The 22,329-nt window shown below is 40.7% G+C and overlaps 1 protein-coding gene across 10 annotated transcripts in view; it reads right to left on the reverse strand.

Annotated features, from left to right (window-relative positions):
- The window catches only part of LOC127353938 (serine/threonine-protein kinase BRSK2), a 155,518-nt gene that overhangs the window by 45,434 nt on the left and 87,755 nt on the right, over positions 1-22,329 (reverse strand). For all 10 annotated transcript variants that reach the window (XM_051383552.1, XM_051383553.1, XM_051383556.1 and 7 more), the window contains 2 exons: positions 17,449-17,543; positions 1,531-1,616 (listed from right to left, as the gene is read on the reverse strand). In XM_051383552.1, the coding sequence (XP_051239512.1) occupies positions 1,531-1,616; positions 17,449-17,543 (181 nt within the window). The remainder of the gene's footprint in view (positions 1-1,530; positions 1,617-17,448; positions 17,544-22,329) is intronic.

Here is a 22,329-nt window from a genome sequence, read left to right on the forward strand (position 1 = left end):
TCTATGGGCTGCAAACAAGAACTCTAATAGTATTGAGTCTAATGGAAAAATGACCATATTTTTCACTTGATTTATTAGCTCAGTAAACCGTTTCCCTAATGAATTTAGTGTCTCAATCGCTAATTCTTCTTCAATACAGTCTGATGTTCATTTAGTAAATTATTGTCCCATTTAAAGTAAAATAAATGATAAAGCAGGGTATGCTTTAGGGAGTGGCTAAATGTGGGACTTTCAACAGCTTTGACCTCACGGTTCCCAATTGTAGCTCAGAAAATAAGAATAGGTCTTGGGTGTTACAATGAATCATTTTGTTACTATCTGAAATAAAACAGCTCATTGTATTATTACATGAAATCTACTCATATGCATTATGGACTTTGACTTGAGCATTTTTTTCTGAGCAACCATTTTTCATTCTCAGAAGCATAATTTATATTGGCATCATGATGTGATCATTCATTTCAAGCTATTAAATATCCATAAATAAAATATTGGTGGGCTATGTATCAAACTGCTTCACTTCTCCCTCACCTATTGTACACACACACACAAACACACACACGCACACCACACCACTTTAAACAGCTTGTGATATCAGCGCCATCACCATAATAAAAAAAATCAGCTCTGGGACTGCTAACTCAAAATGCGCTGTACTGTATGTTTATCAATTATTGCATTTCAAGTGGAGATATCTGAGTAAGAGTCTAAACAATATAAATCTGAAAATGGCATCACTGATGTGAAGCACAGAGTGTACTCGAGTCTCTGGTGATAAAAATGTAAAGCAATTTGTCTTCTGTGATGCTACTAGTGACCAACTGTCAAAAGTGATGAAGCAATGGGCACAAAATGTGATTTTAATAATCCAATTTATTGGATGAATCACAATATTCTGCTATTCCTATCATCTTAACGGATGACATGTACAGTACTGCATGTCCAATCCCATTTGGCCTGTAAGCTCAAGATGAAAACTAATTGAATTTAGTTGACAAACAGTCCTCTGTAGACCAAGAGGGCTTCTATAAACTACTGATGGGCTTGTCACTCACTGCTGCTAAAGTTAGCTAATAGATTTATGTGTGCGCCTGCATGTGTGTGTGTGTGTGCAGCTGCTGCAATGCGGCTGCCACTCTCCGTGGCTAATGTTTCTTAATGCTATGGTGTTGCCTCTGATAAGCGTGTCATGGTGTTTACATTACAGCGTCTTACTCTCCCTATTAGCAGTCTCCTAGCGTGCACGGCCAAATTAAATGCTTCATGCCAATACTAATGGAGCATTCACCCCTCCAAGGCTATCAGTGTTGCCCTCCAATCATAATACACCAATCAAAACTACTCTGTGGGCCAACATAATGATCGGGGGGATTTTAAAGACTGTTCTGGAATCCAAAAGAACACTTGATAGTAATGATATTTGTACATTTTTATACATACTTTCAATGATTTACTATGGGTAGTATATAATACGATTTTGTATATTTCACATGAATCAAAACTGGACCACAATCCACTGGTGATACTTACAAGTATTTTTTATTTTCATAGACATCGTGTAGCTTTAAAACGTGCGGGTGTTCTATGAGCTTCAGAATAGCTATTTCTCGCTCCACCTGTAAGAGAGAGGAATAGATGGGGAAAGGGGGGGGGAGGAAAAAGAGAAAAAATAAATTTGATTAGTGTAACATCAACAGAGTTAAGTTCCTAAAAGCACTCTAGGACCAATTTTCCTAATCTGCTCTCTTAAACTGCAATGTTCCTCTTCCCGCGGCCAAAACTGAAGTACCAGGGAGACAAACCAACTGACCCCAAAACAGCCTGTGATGAGTTCTTGCCAATCGTTTTTCTGAGGTTACCTGTGAAGGTCACTGTAAGAGAGACAAATCTGAGAGGCAGCAATCTGTAATAACACTTGACACAACCAACATAAGGGCTTAAGAGGAATAAGTAAACCAATGAAAGGAGCTGACTGGCACTTTCTACTGGCAGAAAGGACAGAGATAAGCTTTGACCACACTCTGGTTGGCATCCAGGCCAGCAAGCACTGCTATCTCAGGTAGAAAATATGGTTTGCTTCAAAAACTGAAGGAAAACAGGTTGCGTTTGTCTTATCTTACAGAAATTGTGTCCTCTTCCTCTTTCTCACAAAACAAGCCTCGCTGAATATTTTGCAATCACATCCCATAACCCGGTGGTTTGCTTGAGATGAACATAAATCAGCTTGGTTAGATAAGAAACATGAAGTAAAATAACCTGTCAAGAGTCAGACATCCCACATTTGAACATTTCTGTCCACTAAGACTGCAGCCTGTGGGCGAATTAGGTTCAAAATGTCCACTCAGGTACGTCAACGTAGATCCCAGTGGAGGTTTTTTTTTCCTGCTGTCAGTCTGAGACAGTAACTCTACATATAAATACAACACTGTGTCCAAAACAAGCAGATGGCTGAGTCCACACAAGTTTCAGAGTCCTTTTTTTTGCTTACAGAGCTGCTGATAGACATATACAGCGTACTGTGAGTCTGGTGAGGGCTGAATTTCACTAAAATCGAGCAGATCAGTTTGGATTTGTGTCAGCATCTCTGGAGGTTGTAGTCAGCATGTACAGCTGCCACTGAAAATCAGCATGGAACCTACTTCAACAGAAGCACCGCTAATCTTCACCCCCCTGTGCTCCTCTACTGCACTGCTTGCGGTTATCTGCTCATCCTTCTCCTCCACCTTTCTTGTCCATCTTCTCCTCCTTCCTCTGTGTCTAGCTTTGACTGACAATGATGGAGATGAAAGGACAGTGCGAGTTAGAGGCTCCTCTGCCTCATCTCAATCTCATCAAAGTCAATTTCACTTTGTCACTTGCCTGTGACAGCCTTCACGCTGCTTTAATGTCACACTCATCGTAGCTTAACTTTATGAACACTCAAGTGGAATAAAAACTCTGATCTGCCAGCTAACTATGTTTTTGTTAAACTCCCACAAAGCTGTTTGCTTGACTGGGCGTGAAATCAGTTTCCTCCCCCTTAATTATGCTCTCACATTGTTTTTCATTTCAGAACAGCACCTATTAGTGATTACTGTCAGCTCAGGTAGGTATTGCACCCTATCTTGACACACTTTTGATTATTATTTTCAGCGCAAACAGCAGCATCCCCATATCCGCTCCTTATCAAGACCAATGTGTCGCAAAGTGGATGATAAAAACCTGCTGAATTAGCTTACATTGAGTTAATGTAGAGAAAAAAATGTGCCACCAGTGCAACTGGTGTCGAAGGCGCCGCCAAGAAAAAGTCACGGGAGAATAAAAGGTAATAAAGCTAGGCACACAGCTCGCCTAAAGAGGGTAAAGTGGTAAATGCATAATTAGCATTAGCATGGCGTATCACTGGGAGTAACGGCTAGGCTAATCAGGGCTAATCCAGAGACTAATGAGCGCTATCAGCAGCACTGCACCGTGCCACTCTCTCACCTGAGGCTAAGGTGTGTTGTTAAGAATGAGCCCACAGAGGCTAGCTAGCTAGCTGGCAGTGAGGCTCCCTGCAGAGAGACTAATGCTACCCAGGACTCGGGGAGAGATGAGCTGTCGAAATGCTACAGAGCCAGCAGCTGGCTTCCTAAGCTTTCTCTAAGCGCCTCCTTTTAGTTAATTGAAATAAGAGAAATGAGGCTTAATGTGAAGACTTAACAGTACAACTGGCTGCTTATTGCAAGATTAGCTGTTGATTAACACACTAATGTAAATCTGTGGAGCAACCCTTGCACTTTCTAGCATTATACAGTACAACAGTTTCATTTAATAGCCTACAATTATCAGTCAAAAGAGATACATTTACACCTCACTTGCCTCCACCTGCAAAAGGAGTTAAGTGTTCTGCTTGGTGCATGGACTACAGTGCTAATGCATGCATAACACAGCGTGTATGTTTATACACACACAGTGACCAACAGTCAAACGCACACATGCAACACCTCCATAAGTTCCTTCTAGTATACATGCCAGGTGGCCATCCTCTCTCTTGGCCTGGCTCCTGTACATGGCTCCACACTCTCTCATTAAGTTTCACATCTGTGAGTGTGGACAGCTCTCTCCATATCTCCATCGCACTTCATTAAGCCTTTATTAGCAGGCGCTTGGACCCCGTTCACTGAGAGACACACACACACACAAGTGCATGGACAGATGGACAGGCGGTCAATGAATACACACCTTCTCTCACACCTTACATATTCAGCAGTTTAGGATGTAGCTAATTTTCTGACTTTTCCAAAAACCAAACAGAGTTACAAAAGGAAGGATAGGTAAAGAAAAAAAAATCTCATCAGAAAACAAAGGTCGAACGAAAGCGCAAGACTGACACTAATCCAAATTGGCTATTTGACTAGGAGATAATTTGTCTTGTTTGCTGGTTATCGTTGTGGACTGGACATCATTAGTGGAAGACGTCAGAACAGAAGGCTGTTTTTGGATGGGCTGATTGGCAATGCTTTGACCCACAGGGTTTCGTATCGGTGTCATGTCCTGCCACTCTAAATGGATCAATAAGTTGGAACTGCGGTGGTGATTCTTGTTAAGATGCTAACTACAACTAAGATGGTTGCATGCAAAATACAAAAAAAACAAATAATGAAGCTCTGTGTCGAATGATAAAACATCATACATCTTACTACCAGGCTCCAGGAAAATTCCTATCCTTCAAATTAAAAGCTGGAGCACCATTTTCTTCACCATAGAACTTGATGATGTTGTGTTGTGAAAATATGTCTAATGTGATTTATTAGTTGTAATCATGGTGTAATTTGCAGGTGCAGTGGGTATTTTAAAACAGAGAAGTGAAACAAGCATACGAGAAAGAGAGAGGGACTGGGAAGACTGGAGGCTACATAGAGAAATGAAGCAGTGAGTCACTTGTGCTTACATGTGTCATGAGAACCAGTTTAGCATAGAGTAGCTTCATCAGCTCACTATTGATTCTTTAAATTACAACCCTGGATCTAAATGGCTGAATGGACAAGCAAACAAATGACTGGTGGCATCAATAGTTCCATCACCGTGGCTATGGGTCCAATAAGGACAGAGCATCAGAGACAGCCAGGCAACAACAAAGACGCAAAGAGATTAGATTAATGTCATACATGTCAGAGAGCGACCGAGAAACCAGCCCAAAATCTCAAAGGGGAAAATATTGGATCACAGGCTCTGTCATCTCTCACTCTCCACTTATTGCATGTTGTGCTTTTTCTCCCGCCTTTCTCTCTCATGCACACAGAAGGAAAACACAGACATTTCTGTCACCTCCCCCAGGCGAACGAGTGAATGGTCCCTTGATACTAAGATCTGAGGATCAAAGTCAACAGGGAAGCCATGTGTGTCAGATAAAAAAAAAAAAAATGGGGCTGGTTATGCTAACATGGGAGCTACAGTGCATGCAAGAGCTGCTGGATGGATAGAAAAACAAGGGAAGGAAGGATGAGTGAAAGCAACAGGGATGAAGCATAAGCCATGTAATTCTTTGCAATGGAGAAGAATAAAAGAGAAATGTAGAGGAGACCGGCAGAAAGAGAGCAGAGTGGCAGTGCCAGCTCGCCCCCCGCCCCCGAGTATTGCAGCCTGTTTTGTTGCTAATTAAGGATAACCTTTTTAGTTGCGCCACGCACCAAACAGCTTACGGAGAGTGAAACGATAAGAGATAAGGCAATGAGGCTGCAATGTGAGGCGCTAAAAGCATGTGGCAATCAAGGAAATGAAAAAAAGTTGAAAATAATGAATTTTCTTTCAAAAGCTTTTGATACAATTAATAACAACATTTTAAAGTATAAATTCATGTAATATGGTTTATGACTTATAAATTATGTTTCCAGCAGAAGACAATTTGTTAAAAGGGTTGCCATTATGGTGAGTAACATATTCTTTGGACAAACACAGCATTCCATACCCTTGTATCCTTGTACCCTACCGCTTGTCCTTACTTTTCATACAACATCATAAGTATCCTTCAGAATATGTCCTTCCCCCAGAGCCATTTTGTTACAATGGCAAACAAGTAAAATCAATTTATGCTATTACTGTTCTTAAAAATCTTTATTTTTATGTACAAGATGCGATTCAGAGTGGGATATCTTACAAATAGTTTTTCAAACTAATTCATGAATGTCTTCTTACTGAACCAGACGTTCATCTAATCTTCATCTTCCTCAATATCGTACTAGCAGAGGTCAGCTATCAAAAATATATAGTTGCCTCTTCTCTTTTTCTCATTTGAAAGAAACATTTTTCTAAAAAGTCCTACAGAACAAAATTATTGTTTTACTTTTTTCATAATTTATATTATAATGAGCCCTTTTCGGTTTTCCTTTCCTTTCCATTGTTAATTATATCTATTTTTTATTTTAGCTTTAGCAAAAGAAATTTAAATAAAACTCAAAATTATTGTTAAATCGCAGTGAGAAGGGTGCAGTATATACACATATCATATGACATATGGGTGACAGAGAAGTAAGGTATGGACGGGGTAATGGCTGGAGAGAGGGGTTCGTGGGTCCAACTGTCAGTGAGCAGAAGGGGAGGGGACAGCACAGCTTGACTACTGGCTCACAGACAAAACTAGTCAGCTCGTCATCCATTCATACTTGTGACATGTGGACACATTAACGCATGATGCACACACACACACCACTGATCATGGCAAGCCATGAGCCACCTCCATCCATCCATATGTCGGTCAGTGAGCCAGTAGGGCAGAATCAGTGTTTTCTGCCAGGAACAGAGGGTAGCCAAGCTGGTGTGTATGCGTGCATGTGTGTATCTTTGGGTACGTAGTTACACATACATGTAAATGGTAAGGCGTTTAGTGGTTGTGGAAAGCTGTATGTCAGTCTTAGTAACCAGAATGGAAAGGGCAGTTTCAAGGGCAAACACGCAAACACACACAGTCTACTTGTTACACGCTGGTGGAAAGACACTGGTCACAAAGAGCCAAGCCTATCCAAAGGTGTGTGTTCACGCGCTTTTCCTCTACTTGGTGTGCAGAGCATAGCCACGACCTTTAAGATGATATTAACATGTGTTCCTGGGAGAATCTGCTTATCCAAACTTGGTTTAGATTAGAAATTGATGGAGACAGGCTCGGGGTGATGGATTTAACAGTATTTAGTGAGGGAGTGTGTGTGTTAGATAGTTGTGTTATCTCACTACTGAGCTAGTCCCACTGAGAGCAAAACAAAATACAAAATAAAATCATATTTGTATGATTTCATTCCAGTCAAAGTCGTTGAACTGAGAAAAAAAAAAGTAATCTCCCTCTTTCATCTTCCTCTTTTTATCGCCTTTCCCTCCACCCTGCGGACCTCACAAACACACAAATGCATGTGTGCGTATGAAAACACACGAGGATACACAGTCAGCGCAGCAGGTTTTTCTGATAATCACTGTATCAGTCATCCTTTGTGAAAAGGAGGTAAATTCCCTATGCAGGGGAGTTTTATCAATGCCGGAGACATGTAAATCGATCTGGACATAGTCTCTTCTAGCTTGCTAGCCTTTATCCTTTATCAATCTCCCACCCTTTCAAATCCTACTCATTATTCTGTCCCATCCAAGACCACTCCTCCTCCTCTTCCTCCTCTCCTATCCTTCATTTATTCTCTGTTTCTTTCACTCTATCTCTCTAATAATGTCTGTGACGTATGCCTGTGCCGCTGACAGATCCATCAGCCTGCCACTTAGACCAGTGGCAGGCCACATCATTTCACACTAGCAGACATGTCCCTGGATAACCTTGGTCGTAATAGAGTCTAATGGCAGAGGTCCCCCACAACATGAGGTCAAAGGGTATAATCATGAACCTCTTCAAACCTACTGTATGGGCTGATTGGTGGGATGGGACGGGCTGGGAGAGGGTAAAAGGTGTGTGTTTGTGTGTGTAAGAGTATGTGAATGGCCTTGCATGTATTTGTGCAAAAAACATCTGCAGGATGAGTGATTCATCAGTGACGGGCAGGCAGTGGATCCCCTTGGCAGCCATGTTTTTTTGTCAGTCGTCTGAAGTGTCTTTTTGTCAGCTCGTCCATTGTGTCACTCACTCCCCAAGCGAAGGATATTTTATATGAGACGATTGGTAAGGTGACCTTGGGTTGTGTGGAGATGTGAAATGTGGATTAATGAACTGGCTTTCACTAGATTTGAGAGAGAGCACAAAACAGAATTTAATGATCAGATCTTAACTATATATATAAATATAATTTATAAAAGTGTAAATCTAAGAACCTAGAGTCGCTTATATTTGTAAGTGATACTGTAAGGATGCTGTATAAATTTGTACTACATACCATCTGCTGCCCTATGTTGCAAAAAGTTTATTTTCCTTGCTGCCAACCTTCAAGTACTTATTATATAATTTGGTTGTTTAATGACTTAATAACTCCTTTATAAGAAAATGTAATGTGAAAACTGTTAAGCATTAATTTATGGAAGCATTGACATAATGTTGGCATGTAAAGAGCTCACAACTTCACATTACAGTAGTGAAGTTCTGTTACAAAATGATCTATGAACTAGTAGACAAGACTAGAATAACAGGTGACCCGATGGTAAAATATAACACAAGCAAACCTAATACAACACTGGTGCTGGTTTTGTTAATGTAAAGTTACGTGAAATCAACTTAGAAAGTTAGTACTGAATGAGTAATGAAGACTATTTAGTGCAATAATTCAAGCAGACGGTAGTGATTAGCGAACGGTGATTCAGTTACTCAACTAATTATCTCCACATATGAATACATGGCCTACTCATTGACACATGAGCATGGTCAATAGTTAGATGGACAGAGGAGTCAATACTGGACAGACAACAGGTCAGAAGGTAAGACTGGTCAACTGAAACAACCCAAATTAGCTTGCAACTTTGTAAATAAGTTCAAAATAGTACTAATAATGTAATCAGGGAGTTCTTTCAGTTTCTGCACTTGCTAATTAGGTCTTACACTGAGCATGAGTTACACAAGGCACACTCTTGTGCTTTGATGGTGCTCTATATGAATACTATATATATATATATATATATATATATATATATATATATATATATATATATATATATATATATATATATATATATATATATATACACACACACACACACACACACACACACACACACACACACACACAATTATTTAATATAATAATGGCAAACCACGTGCAAAGATATGTGTCTGTATGTATTTACATGCAAGTGTTTATGGTTTGTGGGCATGTAAAGTGTGAATGAGTTAGATAAGGAGGGAGAAAGACAGAAAGCATGTTCTTGAGAGTGTGTTAGCGCAACAGAGTCATTAACAAACAATCCCCACAGGGATGAGGATGAAGTAGCTGATGAAATTAAAGTGTCTTGCTTTAGATGTTCAACACAATGACCGCAAAAGCCCAAATATACATCAAGATCTGTCTCTAACTCATTAACACTGCCAAGTCTGAGCCAATTTCCCTGTTTATTTGCAACAGCTAAAAGTGGTAAATTGATGCCAGATTCACAAATTAATTTAGTCTGTACATAATGTTCAAGCATTGTAGGAAGCTAGTTAACAGCATAATCGAGAGATAAGGCAATGTGTTGAATACAGAGATACATGGATGTAACTCTCGTTCTATGAGTAGTAGTAATATTAGTATTTAGCCTACTAGTGGTCGTGAAGTGACCTTACTGCCATCATACAGTAAGATCTTAATATGATGTAAGTTATTAAAGTGATATGAATTGTTCTTCACAGCAACAGAATATTAAAACATATGTATCACTATAATATCCTCATATTATAGTAGAAACATATTGTAGTAGAAGTATATTTTGAACCAGTTTACTGTGGTTTCTGTAAATTCCAGTTTACATTGTGAGATGCGCCATCAAATGCATGTACAAGCAGTTGATAAATTAAATTCCTTCAGTTTGGGACTCAGTACAATCTGTTTGTACACAGTCTATGTGTGTAAGTGGGCAAGTAAGCAGCATTGTTGGCAGTGCTCTTTGTGACATGCTTGTCCACAAGCTGTGATTCACCCCACAACCCTGCCTGTCTGATGTGAGACTATTACAGACTGACTCCTGCAGTGAGAGGACAGACAGAACCTTAAGGGAGTGTGTGTGTGTGTGTGTGTGTGTGTGTGTGTGTGTGTGTGTGTGTGTGTGTGTGTTGGTTGACTCTGAGAAACTAGACAATGGTCATGGAGCTGTCATTCCTGGTGTCATTTATGGTTGCACACACACACACATACTGTATGTATATGTAATGACAGTTACAATGATGCCAGGGTATATGAATAGACATATTGCAGCATTGAAGTTGCCAATGTTTGTGACAGTTGTCACAAACTGTGACATACTCCATTGCCCCCCCCACACACACACACAGAAAAATGGAATAGGAATTGTTACCCTTACAATTCCAAAACACAAGCAAAACATTTTCCAAATATACTTGTATATATTTGTGCATTTCCCAGTGTTAATGAAGGCGCGGGTAAAGTGCTGCAAATCTCAAATAAGTTAGGGAACGGGCCAATATACAGCAGAATAATACACATACTGGTAGGCAACATGTTGAGATTATGTCTGTGTCTTTAAATGGAAGCAGCATGATATAAAAACAGATGACAAAGAAAGATTTGGAAGTAAAAATGTAGTACATTTTTCCTCTCAAGGGAACATGATGTACCTATTCAATTATCAGTCCCTACTCAAACAAGATGGATAAAGGATGATCACAATACCCTGTGGCTGAGAAGAAACGCACACAAAATACACTTCAGTGGGTCCACAGGTAATAAAAAGAGGTAAGAAATCCCAGTGCAAAACAAAGAAATAAAAAAAGGCATAAAAAAGAAAACTGAACTTTGCTGATCTCCCCATGAAAGCATCACTCCACTTAAGGTTAGAAGAATTGGATAAAATGTGCCCTTTGCTCACAAAGGGAAAGCAGAAAGAAGAGAAGCAATACCAAAGCAACAACAAATGAAAAAGCAAACAAAGCTTTCTCATCTATCTGACAACACAGCGGCTTGTGCCTTTGAAGTGGAGAAACAAATGCCATCGGTTTAGACGTCTGTCTGTCTCCTGTCGAGCTCAATGGGGGATCCCGCTACATCTTGTGTTCTGCTATCCTCCATTCCATTATTTCGTCTGCACTCCATCTCTGTTTTATCTCGATAAGACATATGAGAGGTAAAATCAGTCAAACAACACTGTGTGTGTTTGATGAGCTTTGTCACCACAGTGAGCAGCAGCACTAACGGTTTTACACGTCTCTCCAGGATGTGTTAGATCCCAAACTACCAGCCAGAACTGTGTAAAACTCAATGTTTGGTGTTTTCAGTCAATGGGATTTAGCCTGAAACATAATGTGACACAGGTTGTGCTGAAAACTGACATTTCTTCACAATCCCTAAACATCTTGTGCCTTGTAGGTAAAATCTATTCCCCATTTCCCTTCCACCGGAGCCTCATCGACGCTCAGTAGAGACTGGGAAAAAAGTGGAAAGGAAACTAAATTAGGATGTAGAATGCTGAGTGACCTTCATATACACTGATAATAGACAAAGGGTTTTGTGAGGTTCAGGAAAATCTATATTATTATTTAGGTTCTTACACAATGCTATGAGGGAAAAGGGACTGAGAAAAACATATGTGACAATAGGAGGAGTGACAGATTGGCCAATACATTGTGATAAAAGAAAAAAGTATAATTTAACTCTACTGACTTTGATGGTTTTATTCGGTAATATGCAACAGCTATAATTTGCATTCAAAAAAGCTACTACTCTAAATCTACTCTATTTGATTGACCCCAAACAAAGGAATACAATTATGTTTTTATATTTTCTGTTGCAAAAATGTTAATTCGCCCAACATCTGAATGCAAATAAACATCAGCAGGCTGAGATGAGTGAAAGAAGCAGGAAATGTACAGCAGAAAAGTATTTTTGTGCAGTCACCCTGTTACGATCAAACTGTGTGTTAAGCCTTGGCTTCTGGCTCAGCACCATATAAAGCTGATGGATCAACGCGCAGGGGCACAACATATGAAAGCCATTTATTTCAAGGGGTGTCTGCGTCGTCTCTGCGGCAGCACAGACACGTGCACAGAAAGACACACACAAACACATGCACACAACATAAAGTTAAAGAGGTACGTGTGCGTGTTGGAGGCATTTCTATATACAACCCACTCGCGGCACAACAGAGATGGGAGAGAATGGCCAATCTATAATCATTAGGAGGGAAGAGTAGAGATGGCGGAGAAAGAAAGCTACAGTGCTGTCAGCGAGGTGTCGGGATAACAAGATTAGACCTTGTGTGATTCATCTGTGGCCGTGCCATTCTGCTCCTCACCCGCCCACCACAATCTCTGTCGGTTGGTGTACTCAACCTTTATTCGTTGCTTTTCTCTGCCTCTAAATTATTATTTTAGATACAGTGCATTTAAAACTTGGATACCACTGCGTCATCCTGAAAGAAACTTTCCCTCATGTTTTGTTGTTCAGACTACAAACACAGATGTGCAGCTTTAGGTTATACAAATAATATGTTATATGTTGCATTGATGAGGTAAAATGTAATTTATGGACAGCAAAACACATATTCAAACAGTACTGATCCTTGTATATTCAGGCCATCTTAGGTAATGCAACTGTCTACACAGGCTGTGGCGCTGGCTTGTTCTTGGCTGTTACATTCGATGTCCTTAGCATAGGGCTTCAATTATTTGCTTCAGGGGGCAATTATACTACAGGCTTCTCCATCTCCAAACTCTCTCCTTTCTCTCTCACACACATTTCTCATCTGAAATGTTATGACTGACATCAAGGACAGAGTCAGCAAACCACAAGTAACCTCACCACGCTAAAAAAACATCAAAAACAGTGCAGCTATGTAGAGATATCAACTTCACAAGACAGCCATCCAAAGTATTCTAACTTCATGTTCACCATCCTTTTTAACCCTCCCTACACACGCACATGCATGCACACACGCGCACACGCGTGCACGCACACGCACACACACACACACACACACACACACACACACACACACACACACACACACACACACACACACACTTCCCTCCCCTCTATCTCCTTTCCTCCATCCTCTCCCTCTCTTCCTTTCTCTCTCTGGGCTTGGGGACAGTAGAGTGACTTTGAAGTTGTGCTGCTTCAGGAGGAGAGAGAGTCACTCTGGCTAATTAGTTGTCCTTATCCCAACAGCAGCAGCCGCCACCAGCTCACTGGCTCAGAGGGAGAAACAGAGCAGGCATCAACAGCAACTACCAACTGCTGCATGCTAAAGATACCCTACTCCCTCTGCTAGTTGTTAGTGCTGGGGGCTAGCAACAATTTAACTCACCCCGAGACTAAACTGCGGATTAGAGAAGTTGCTCCACTCAGCATAACCATAGGTAATATGGTATGAAATATGGTACAGTGAATCCTCTGCTCTCAGGAAAATCTTCTTGGACTGTAGTTGACTGCAGTGGCAAGATTCTACTCAATGTCCAATTATTCGACAATGACATCGTCATCAATATGAACATCATTTTTACAGCAGGTGCTTGGAAGCACTGCAACAAACGACTCGTGGTTTTCCAATGCACAGTGGAATTTGCAGGGGAAAAAGACAAAATCATAGAAGCACTTCAACTAAATTAACAATTCAGACTGTACCACAAAGGTGAGACATATTAGGTTGCTTTTTTGGGTCAGATTTGTAATATTGCTTTGATTGATGAAATTGTTCCTGATTTAAATAACAAATGTGTCGGTTTTAGTTCTAGTTAATTAAAGCAAAGATCTTGTGAGGTTTGGACCCTTAACATTTAGAAATTTGGCTTCTGTTTTGTCCAATGAATAAAAGGGTTTTGTAGAAAAACACTTTTATATTCCTCTTTCATTTGAATTTATTTATTGTTTATTATTTAGTATAAGCCGCTCCATCGTATATATAACCCCCTCACATTTTCTCCTGACAGGAAATGTGAGTAGAGACGTGGTGTACCTACTAAGGCGTTTGTGTTATCTTGTCTCAGCAGGGTTTCTCACAGCATGTCCATCTCTCTCTCCTGAGCCTTGCTCTCTTTTGCCCTTCCTCGTGCTCTCTCTCAACCCCACAGCACCACAGCGCAGAGACATGGCAGCAAGAGAGAGACAGAGAGGGCTGGCTGAGTTTCAGAAACATTAACTACTCCCTCGAGATACACACACGCTCACATACAGTGTTGGTTCTTTGTATCGGATCGCCACTCTCCATTCTGTTTGGCCTCAGTGCCAATGACTGCTGACATTCTGTCATATGTGCACATACTATGTATTCTCTTTCTGTCTGTTTCTCTCTCATCATTTGAAACATGACAGGCAGGCATTTCCTAGTGACGGTGACTCTTATTACTATTCAGCTAACTCCATTGTTAGGTTTTCTGCTTAGAAGTGAAAAAGAAATACTGGGCTGCACTTGCTCTTTGAAGAAGTCAAGGCTCATTCCCTGGTAACAAACTGACAAGAAGTTCATAGACGAATTCATTATCCAAGACAATTCAATGTCTTTCTGGTCCACACAGTGTCATAGCCTGTGGGGCTCTGGACTAAACAGTTCAACATTAGTTATACAAAGTTCAACATACAGTGAGTAGAGAAAAGACCTCTCTGCCAGACATTCTGAGACAATTAATTCAACCCATCTCCTCATCTCCACAGACCCCTGACTCCCAAGGCCATTTGGGGGAAGGACAAACGTAGAGGGATGATGTGCGTCATGGAGGATGTGCTCGTGCACATACGGATGAATATGCCTGTGTGTCTGTATGACACATGTTCGCACATTCTTATGTGTGTGTGTGTATGGCCTTTATGCGTGTATTAGTGTGTGTATGCATGTATCTATGTGTGTCATCAGTGGTGTTGCACACACACACACACACACACACACAAACACACACACACACACCTGTCCAGGAGAGTCAGATTCTGCCCTAATGGCACCATGGGGACCCAAGACATTAGCATATTAAAAGGTGACATTTCACAGTCTGAGCCTTGCAGTAGAGTGCAGCCCGATCACTCTGACAGTCTGACAGCCACACAGGCAGGCCGGAGAACAGACACATCAGATTGTGAAGTGCAACACAATAGGAATATGGGAAAGTGGCTGGATTTTAGTCAGGAAACACCTGTCCAGCCACAGACCAATGTTGTGTGTCCTGAGACTATAGGGACCTTTACACATGACCTCACCAACAGTGTGGTCTAATGGGTCATGCCTAATAATTTACTCAAAGTAAATTGGCACAGAGGCTTTGAATTATAATTGAGGCCACAGAGCTGCTTTATATCAGAAGCCAATAAACAAATCAATGCACTCCCTGAACATAACCACCAAGAAATGCTTTAACAAAAACAAAACTGCATGTTTACAATATATATTTCTGTGTTGCATGGGGATGACAAACAGTAAAAACACACACGTACAAGCATACAATACAACAATGTACACCAACAAAACCTAAAACAAGCACAGACAGGCAGACAAACATACAGTGAATTGTGCACGTAATCCAAAACTGAAATCACCTGATTCACTAAATTAAAAGAAATCTAACTGCTGCATTCAGTTCGAAAGACTTGAAACGCATGAAAAAATGGGGATCGATTATGATTTTCTGTCATCCACTCCCAAACTTACAAGAAAAAAATCAAAATTGTGTCTTCGAGAAGGACTTAGTTGCCCCTGGCTTCCGTATATAATTCAATCCCTACTGCCACATACACGAACACACACCTGCTGGCACACACACACACACAAACATACACACGCCAGGGGCCAGCAGTTGAGAGAAGTGTGACAATGGCTGAGTTCAGTAATTGGCTCTGAACTGCAGCTTCAGCAAAAGCCTTGGTCCTGTTGGAAACCTGTCAGTGTTTGGCATCTGTTACTATCATTTTTCTCAGCAGGACAGCCCAATGTGAAACACCTGGGTTGGGACATTATGCTGCTACCTTCCCCTCTGCTGTCACTTGTTACAGTTCCAGCAGCTACTTCTGCTACAACTAATAATACTTCTGTCAGTGCTGAGGCGACAGAAATGACCTGTCTTTTCCTCATGAAAATATTAGACTGTCTGTGTAGCCGAATAAGAGATAGAAAGAGAGCGACTTCCAGAGCAAGACAGCAATGAGTGAAAAAAAGTCAGGGAGACACTGACACAGCAAGAGGCTGATTAATACCGACTGTTTATCAAAAAGCAATATCCGAGCACCAAAAGCTTTTCATCTAAAGTCTAATGATGATGCTGCTGTAGAAGTGATGCAAAACAGAGGGATTTTCCATTTGCAGATAACCTGTGCTGTGAGCAAACGCACCTGTATCCTGCTTTCCATCTCATAAGCAAACAATTACAGTAGGAGCTGCTCTCAGCGTGTGTCCTGTGAAAGACAATTTTCAGGTTGTGCCGTCTTGTTGTCCTCTATCTTCCTGCTCTCTTTGCTTTCTTTACAACTATTCCATCAACACAAGGGCCAATTTTGCAGTATGCCAATATTGAGCAGGCACTGAATAGAGCTGCCCAGCAGGAGCCCAGGGACGTAATAAGAAAAAACATCCCTACCGTATCCAAAACAGGCTGTGTGGATAACCGCAAAATTATAAATAGGAACGTTTCACCCAGAAGATTTTGAAGTGTTTTGGAGTGAGGGTATAGTAATTATAGTTGCATAAACCTGCTTTATTGTTGTGTTACCCCAACATCTCTTGGAGGCTCTGACTCCTGGCAGGGGAGCCAAACAGCTGACTCCTTCAGTTCAACATTTGAAAAGGATGAAAATCATCCGCTTCAAAGCCCCACTGTCACTAACTCAGCCAGCGATTCCACGCTTCTAAAGGCTTATTATGATATAAATCACTCATATTCAAACATTTTTGCAAGATCAGCCATTGATTTATGTAGAAATGTAAAATCTACTCAAGCATTCCTCTCTTTCTAATTTAGATTTTTTTAAAATGCTAGCTGGCAGTCAGCCCATATTTTATGCATCAAAGAGGTGGCTCTTTCAGGGACATCACTACTCAGTCACAGTCCAACTCTTAGTGTTGCTTTGGTCGATCTGGCTGCTGCATATTCAGATTTTGGGGAGAGCGAGAGGGACGATGTTTAACAGAGATCACCAGTCAGACAGGGACAATGTGGTTGTTTAAGACTAGAAAAATAATTTCTCACATATGGATACCCAGGTCAACTAACTACAACATAAAGGCCCCTTTGAAAAGGACTTTTTCCCAAGTAAAAAAAGTAAAAAAAACAAACAACAGAAATTGTCTTCAGAAGAGGGAAAAAAAGGGTTAGAGGAGAGAAAACGAGCTTCAGCAAAATGTAAATCTTGAAGTCAGTGAAAGGACTGGAAGCTGTAAACGTACCTTCATTAGTACTGACTCACTGAGCTTCTCACGGTTGACAATCTTTATGGCGACTTTCTGGCATGTTACACAGTGGACTCCGAGCTTGACCAACCCTGCAAAAACAAACAGAAAAAACACACTTTATTAGGACAAATGGGTCAAACACTTCTTCTTGCGGTAGAGATTAGTAGCAGGACAGATCATGTTCAGAAGACACAGAGAAAGCAACTGATACACAAACTGTATAGAATGTACAGTGCATAATGTGTTCCTAGTGAGCACATTGTGTCGAATTAAAGTTATGTGTGAAAAAAAAGGGGTTTTTTGTGCATTGACCAGACTGATGTAAAATTGCTTGTGACCTCATGTACTGAATGCTGATAATGACTTCTGAAGTGTAGAATGTTCCTTAAATAAACTGCCCTCTGGGGTTTATTTGAGTCATAAAGGCAGTAAGTGAGTGGGCCATTTGTGTTATTGATTCCTATAATGTACTAAACTGCTGTGATGCAGTTGTGTTGCGTTAGCTCAGACAATAAAAGGTAGCAGTAAGACACAGGAGCATTACAAAGCCAAAGGTCAGTTGTTGATTGAGACACATTATTGACCAGGGCTCAAAAATGATAAGAATGAAGCACACCAAACTGCAGGGGAGTAAATCAGCATGTCACATTTCAACAACCTAGCTGAAAACATTACCCTTTACTTCATATAGCAAACACACTGATGCATGAGGAGAGATTTAAGTATTTGATACCAGTCAGTTCCATTGGGATTCACACAAACCTTCTGCACCGACATTAGTGCTGAAATCAAAACCCACACATTATAAATCCTGTGATTTGCTACAGAACCACAAAAGCATCTCCCCTGCTTTGCCACAGTTTATGTCCCCAGGTGTCTTTAGTTAAACGATCAGCCACAAACAATGTAGAAAAACAAGCAGGGATACCCCAATGAGTGTACAGTTACAGTGGAACAAAGTGGAGTGTTTGTGTCTATTCGATACAGCTGAGCCATGACGACAGCTCCAATCCATTTTCTGCCAGGGACCACAGAGCTGCACACACATTAGAAAGATGTTTGCATCAGATAGATCACTTACAAACTGAAACAAACGCACACCCATACACAAACAAATGTCGTCTCGCTATTATTGATTTCCCCGATGGCCCCATGATGCTGCTGGGATTTGGAGACGACAGAAGATGATTTTTAACTTTGTAAACTACAGAGTTTGAGCTCTCTAACGGGCTGGCACACAGAATTTACAGAAACATCGGAATGGAATAATGTGAGGGCTTTTATTTCTTGCCACTGTCGTGCTAGCAGAGATGAAGATAGTGGAATTAAGTTAATAAGTGTTACTATAATGTGCCTCAGACAGAAATGGTGCAGTTACTATAAGAAGCACGTCGATTGAGACAAGAAATGTCCTGCATAAAACTGGCTGGCTGACATGCACCAGACTTATGTGGGCTTCTGGCTCAGTCTCCCACTGTCTCTCACATAGTTTGATTTCTATATAAACCAGCAGAAGGGGGAAAGTCAATGGGCTTTGAGGAGGCGGTGAAACTTAGGAAAGCAGAGACAAGTCTTCTGACGCCACCGAAACGTCAAGAAGGCAAGAGCGAGATGGAGGAGGGGAAGCAACAGTGGGAGACAGAAAAGGAGAAAGGAAGAAGAAGTAAATAGAAAAGAACATGTGAAAGATGAAGGGAAAAAGTGAAAAAGATCAAGAATCAGGGATAGCACATTATTCAAATGACAGACCACTGATAATTAAGCAATAATGGAGAGCAGTGTGTGGGAGTGAGGCACAGGCTTGGGAGTTAAGGGACCGCGGGGGCCGAGAGTGGAGAAACACAGAGGAGAGGAGGTGAAAGAGAGAGAAAGAGAGAGGGAGACAAAGACAGAATGATGGAGAGCAAGACAGAGAGAGATAGGAAGGAAGCAAATGCTAAAAAGAGGAAGATAAAAGATGAAGAAAGATTTAGGAAAGGCAGTTGAGCAGGAGGGGGAACCACAGACAAACCCATTAGCCCTGTGATGGTAATCATATGTTAATGGCTGCTATAGAAGAGCTCATAAGTCATGATAAACACATTAAAGAGAAAATATCTGCCTGCAAACACGTGAAAAGTTAACTGGATTATTTGTCTCGCTATCCATCTTCCTCCAATGCCTGTGTTTTTGTGAGCAGAGGGTGCATTAGCGAGAGGGAAATGTGCACAGGAAGACGGCACATTATGATTTTACAACCACTTTGTGTACGGATTGAAATGAACTCTCACAAGGAAGTTCAGTACATAATACAAAATGACATAAGACATAAGCTTCTTTTCTACCCCATGCATACAAATCGTATGGTCATGGCAAAATACATTCAACTTACAAGCTTAAATCACAAAATGTACCAGCAACACATTAAAGTGGCCCACATTAATGATTATTTGTCTTTTTGTGGATAAATTATCATCATTTTGGTGTCATGTTTAGTCACCAATAGTAAACCAATAGCAGGCAAGTTGTGTCTAGGAGAGGCCTAAAAAAAGAAAATACTGAAATTATATTTCTCACCAACCCACCTGAGAAATATCAGGCCAGAAGAGTGTTGATATTCTCTAACATGATTCCTTGTTGTAATATGTTGTAATATCTAATTAACCTCTGCCTCTCCATGATCCAAAACCAACCCCTCTTTCCCTCCTTCTAATGTCCTGTGATGAGGTGATTTCCTGATACTCCCCCACCTTTCGCCTGTCTGTGACAACACCGCAGAAGAAACCCTCTCAGCGCACGGGGAACACTGGGGTTTTCGTCTGGATCTGGCTGGGCTGAGCAGGTAGGCAGTCTTTGAACATAGCTTCAAACATAGGGCTTTGACTGAGAGCACAAAGGATCAGAGCTTCACGGGGGGAATACAGAGAAGATTATAGCTACAGTTGCCAGTGAATGTGCATGATTGTGTGTGTGAACATATGGATTACATTTCGTATTAGGTTGTATCTTATGTAGTTGCATTGACTATGAGACTATAAGTTATTCTTGCAAGTGCTGGTATCTTTGTAAGCGTAAAGCTGATGTTTAGGAGTGTTTGCATTCTCCCTCTGGGAAAAAGAAACGCACTGTGTTGATTAAGTGTCACATATATGTAATTTCTTAACTGCACCAGGGAGACACATGCGGACTGGTATTGTCACATACTGTACACTTACATACTTTCATTAACACACAAATGGACAAAAGCAGGCTGTACAACTGACCGGAGTTTGCTACGCCACTGAATCAGCAAGTGCATCGATCTCTCCTTTGCCCTCCTCCCAAATCAATAGCATCAAAAGCTCTCACCTTCACAACAATGTCAGAATAATGACACCAGCCAGGGACTTATGGTCTGGAGAGGCCACCATTGACTGACCCCAGGCCTCCATCCCGGTTCTGCACTCTTTACTTTCCATGCCGCTCTGTGATTAATGATCTAATGTGGAGGGACCGCTGGAGGAAGACACAGAGAACTTTGGTCCATGGCTCACTGAGCATCAGAGCTGAGTAGCGCTGTGCTGGAAGCTGCTGCCTTGTTACAAATCATGGTTTCCATTTTCATTTCCCTGTTGGCTTTGATAAATCGGGGGTGAATAATCAAGTTTTTGAATTAAGAGCTGAGCTGATTAGGTCCGCAGAGACAGCCATTTAGGATGCCAGAGAATTGAGGGTCAGAACAACACGTTCTTACTCCCAGCTTGTCAAATATGGTCGCTTGGTCAATGGCCCTCTGCTGTAGGTGCCTCTCTCACATTATTTCTGGACATGCAGGGCTCTGTGGTGAAGTTGGCAATAATTAATATGTAATGTGTTCAACTTTCAGTCAAGTTAGCAATAATAAACATGCAAAGTCCAGTTAGACTTTCAAAATAAAACTTGCATAGATAAAGTTGTGAAAAAAGTCGTAGTTTGGTTAGGTTAAGGCACAAAAACTACTTTCTTAGGTTTAGGAAATGTTCATAGGTTCCATTATGTACCTGACATACTTTAGGTAAGTTAAATAAGGTACATTACTTTAAAGAAATTGTTTACTTTTGGTTTCACACAGGACATCAACAGTGGTCTCCTGACTTAAAGTTCTATGTTTGTTTGAGCCATCCATCCACCCCACCACGTCAACATACAGACTCTCTCGCTATTTATATACTACATCACTTGACATCGATGACAGGCACATCCAGAAATTACACTAGAGGGATACAGTGTCATATTTTGAAGCGGAGGGCTACTGACCAAGTGGCTATATTTGACAACTTGAGAGTGAGACTGGGTTGGTCAGAATAGAATCAAAATAAGAAAAACAAGAAAGAAAAATAAGAAAGGAAGAAGGAAGGGGGAAAAAAAGCTTTGAACAAAGTAACTTTCTGCCAAAGATTTTTATGACAAGTACTTTAGGGCCTTTGGATTAAAAAAATATTTTCCACCAACCTGAAACATTTACATATTGCATTTAGTCCGAGGGAACTGATGGGCGAAAGCCCCAACACACATCACGCTTAAACTGAATAACAAAAATAGTAGTGTTTAGTGGGGAAAGGAAGGAAAGTCAGAAAAGTCCTACATGTGATTATTTATATTATATATATATATATATATATATATATATACACATATATATACACACACACACACACACACACACACACACATATATTTTAACACTTTAAAATGTTGTCAATAACGTACCAATTAACCAATTTAAAGAAGTATCTGGAACCCTTTGGGCGACTAAAAGATTTTGCTGCAGGGCAGTTTATTGGAAGGAGCTGTGTATAGCACTTCATTTAAATCCTTTGACTTATGGGAGTTCCCAGTAGACCTTCATTGGCATGTTTATGTTTGCTTTCCTCTGCC

The sequence above is a fragment of the Dicentrarchus labrax genome, unplaced genomic scaffold, assembly GCF_905237075.1.
Source record: "Dicentrarchus labrax unplaced genomic scaffold, dlabrax2021, whole genome shotgun sequence".
NCBI lineage: Eukaryota > Metazoa > Chordata > Actinopteri > Moronidae > Dicentrarchus > Dicentrarchus labrax.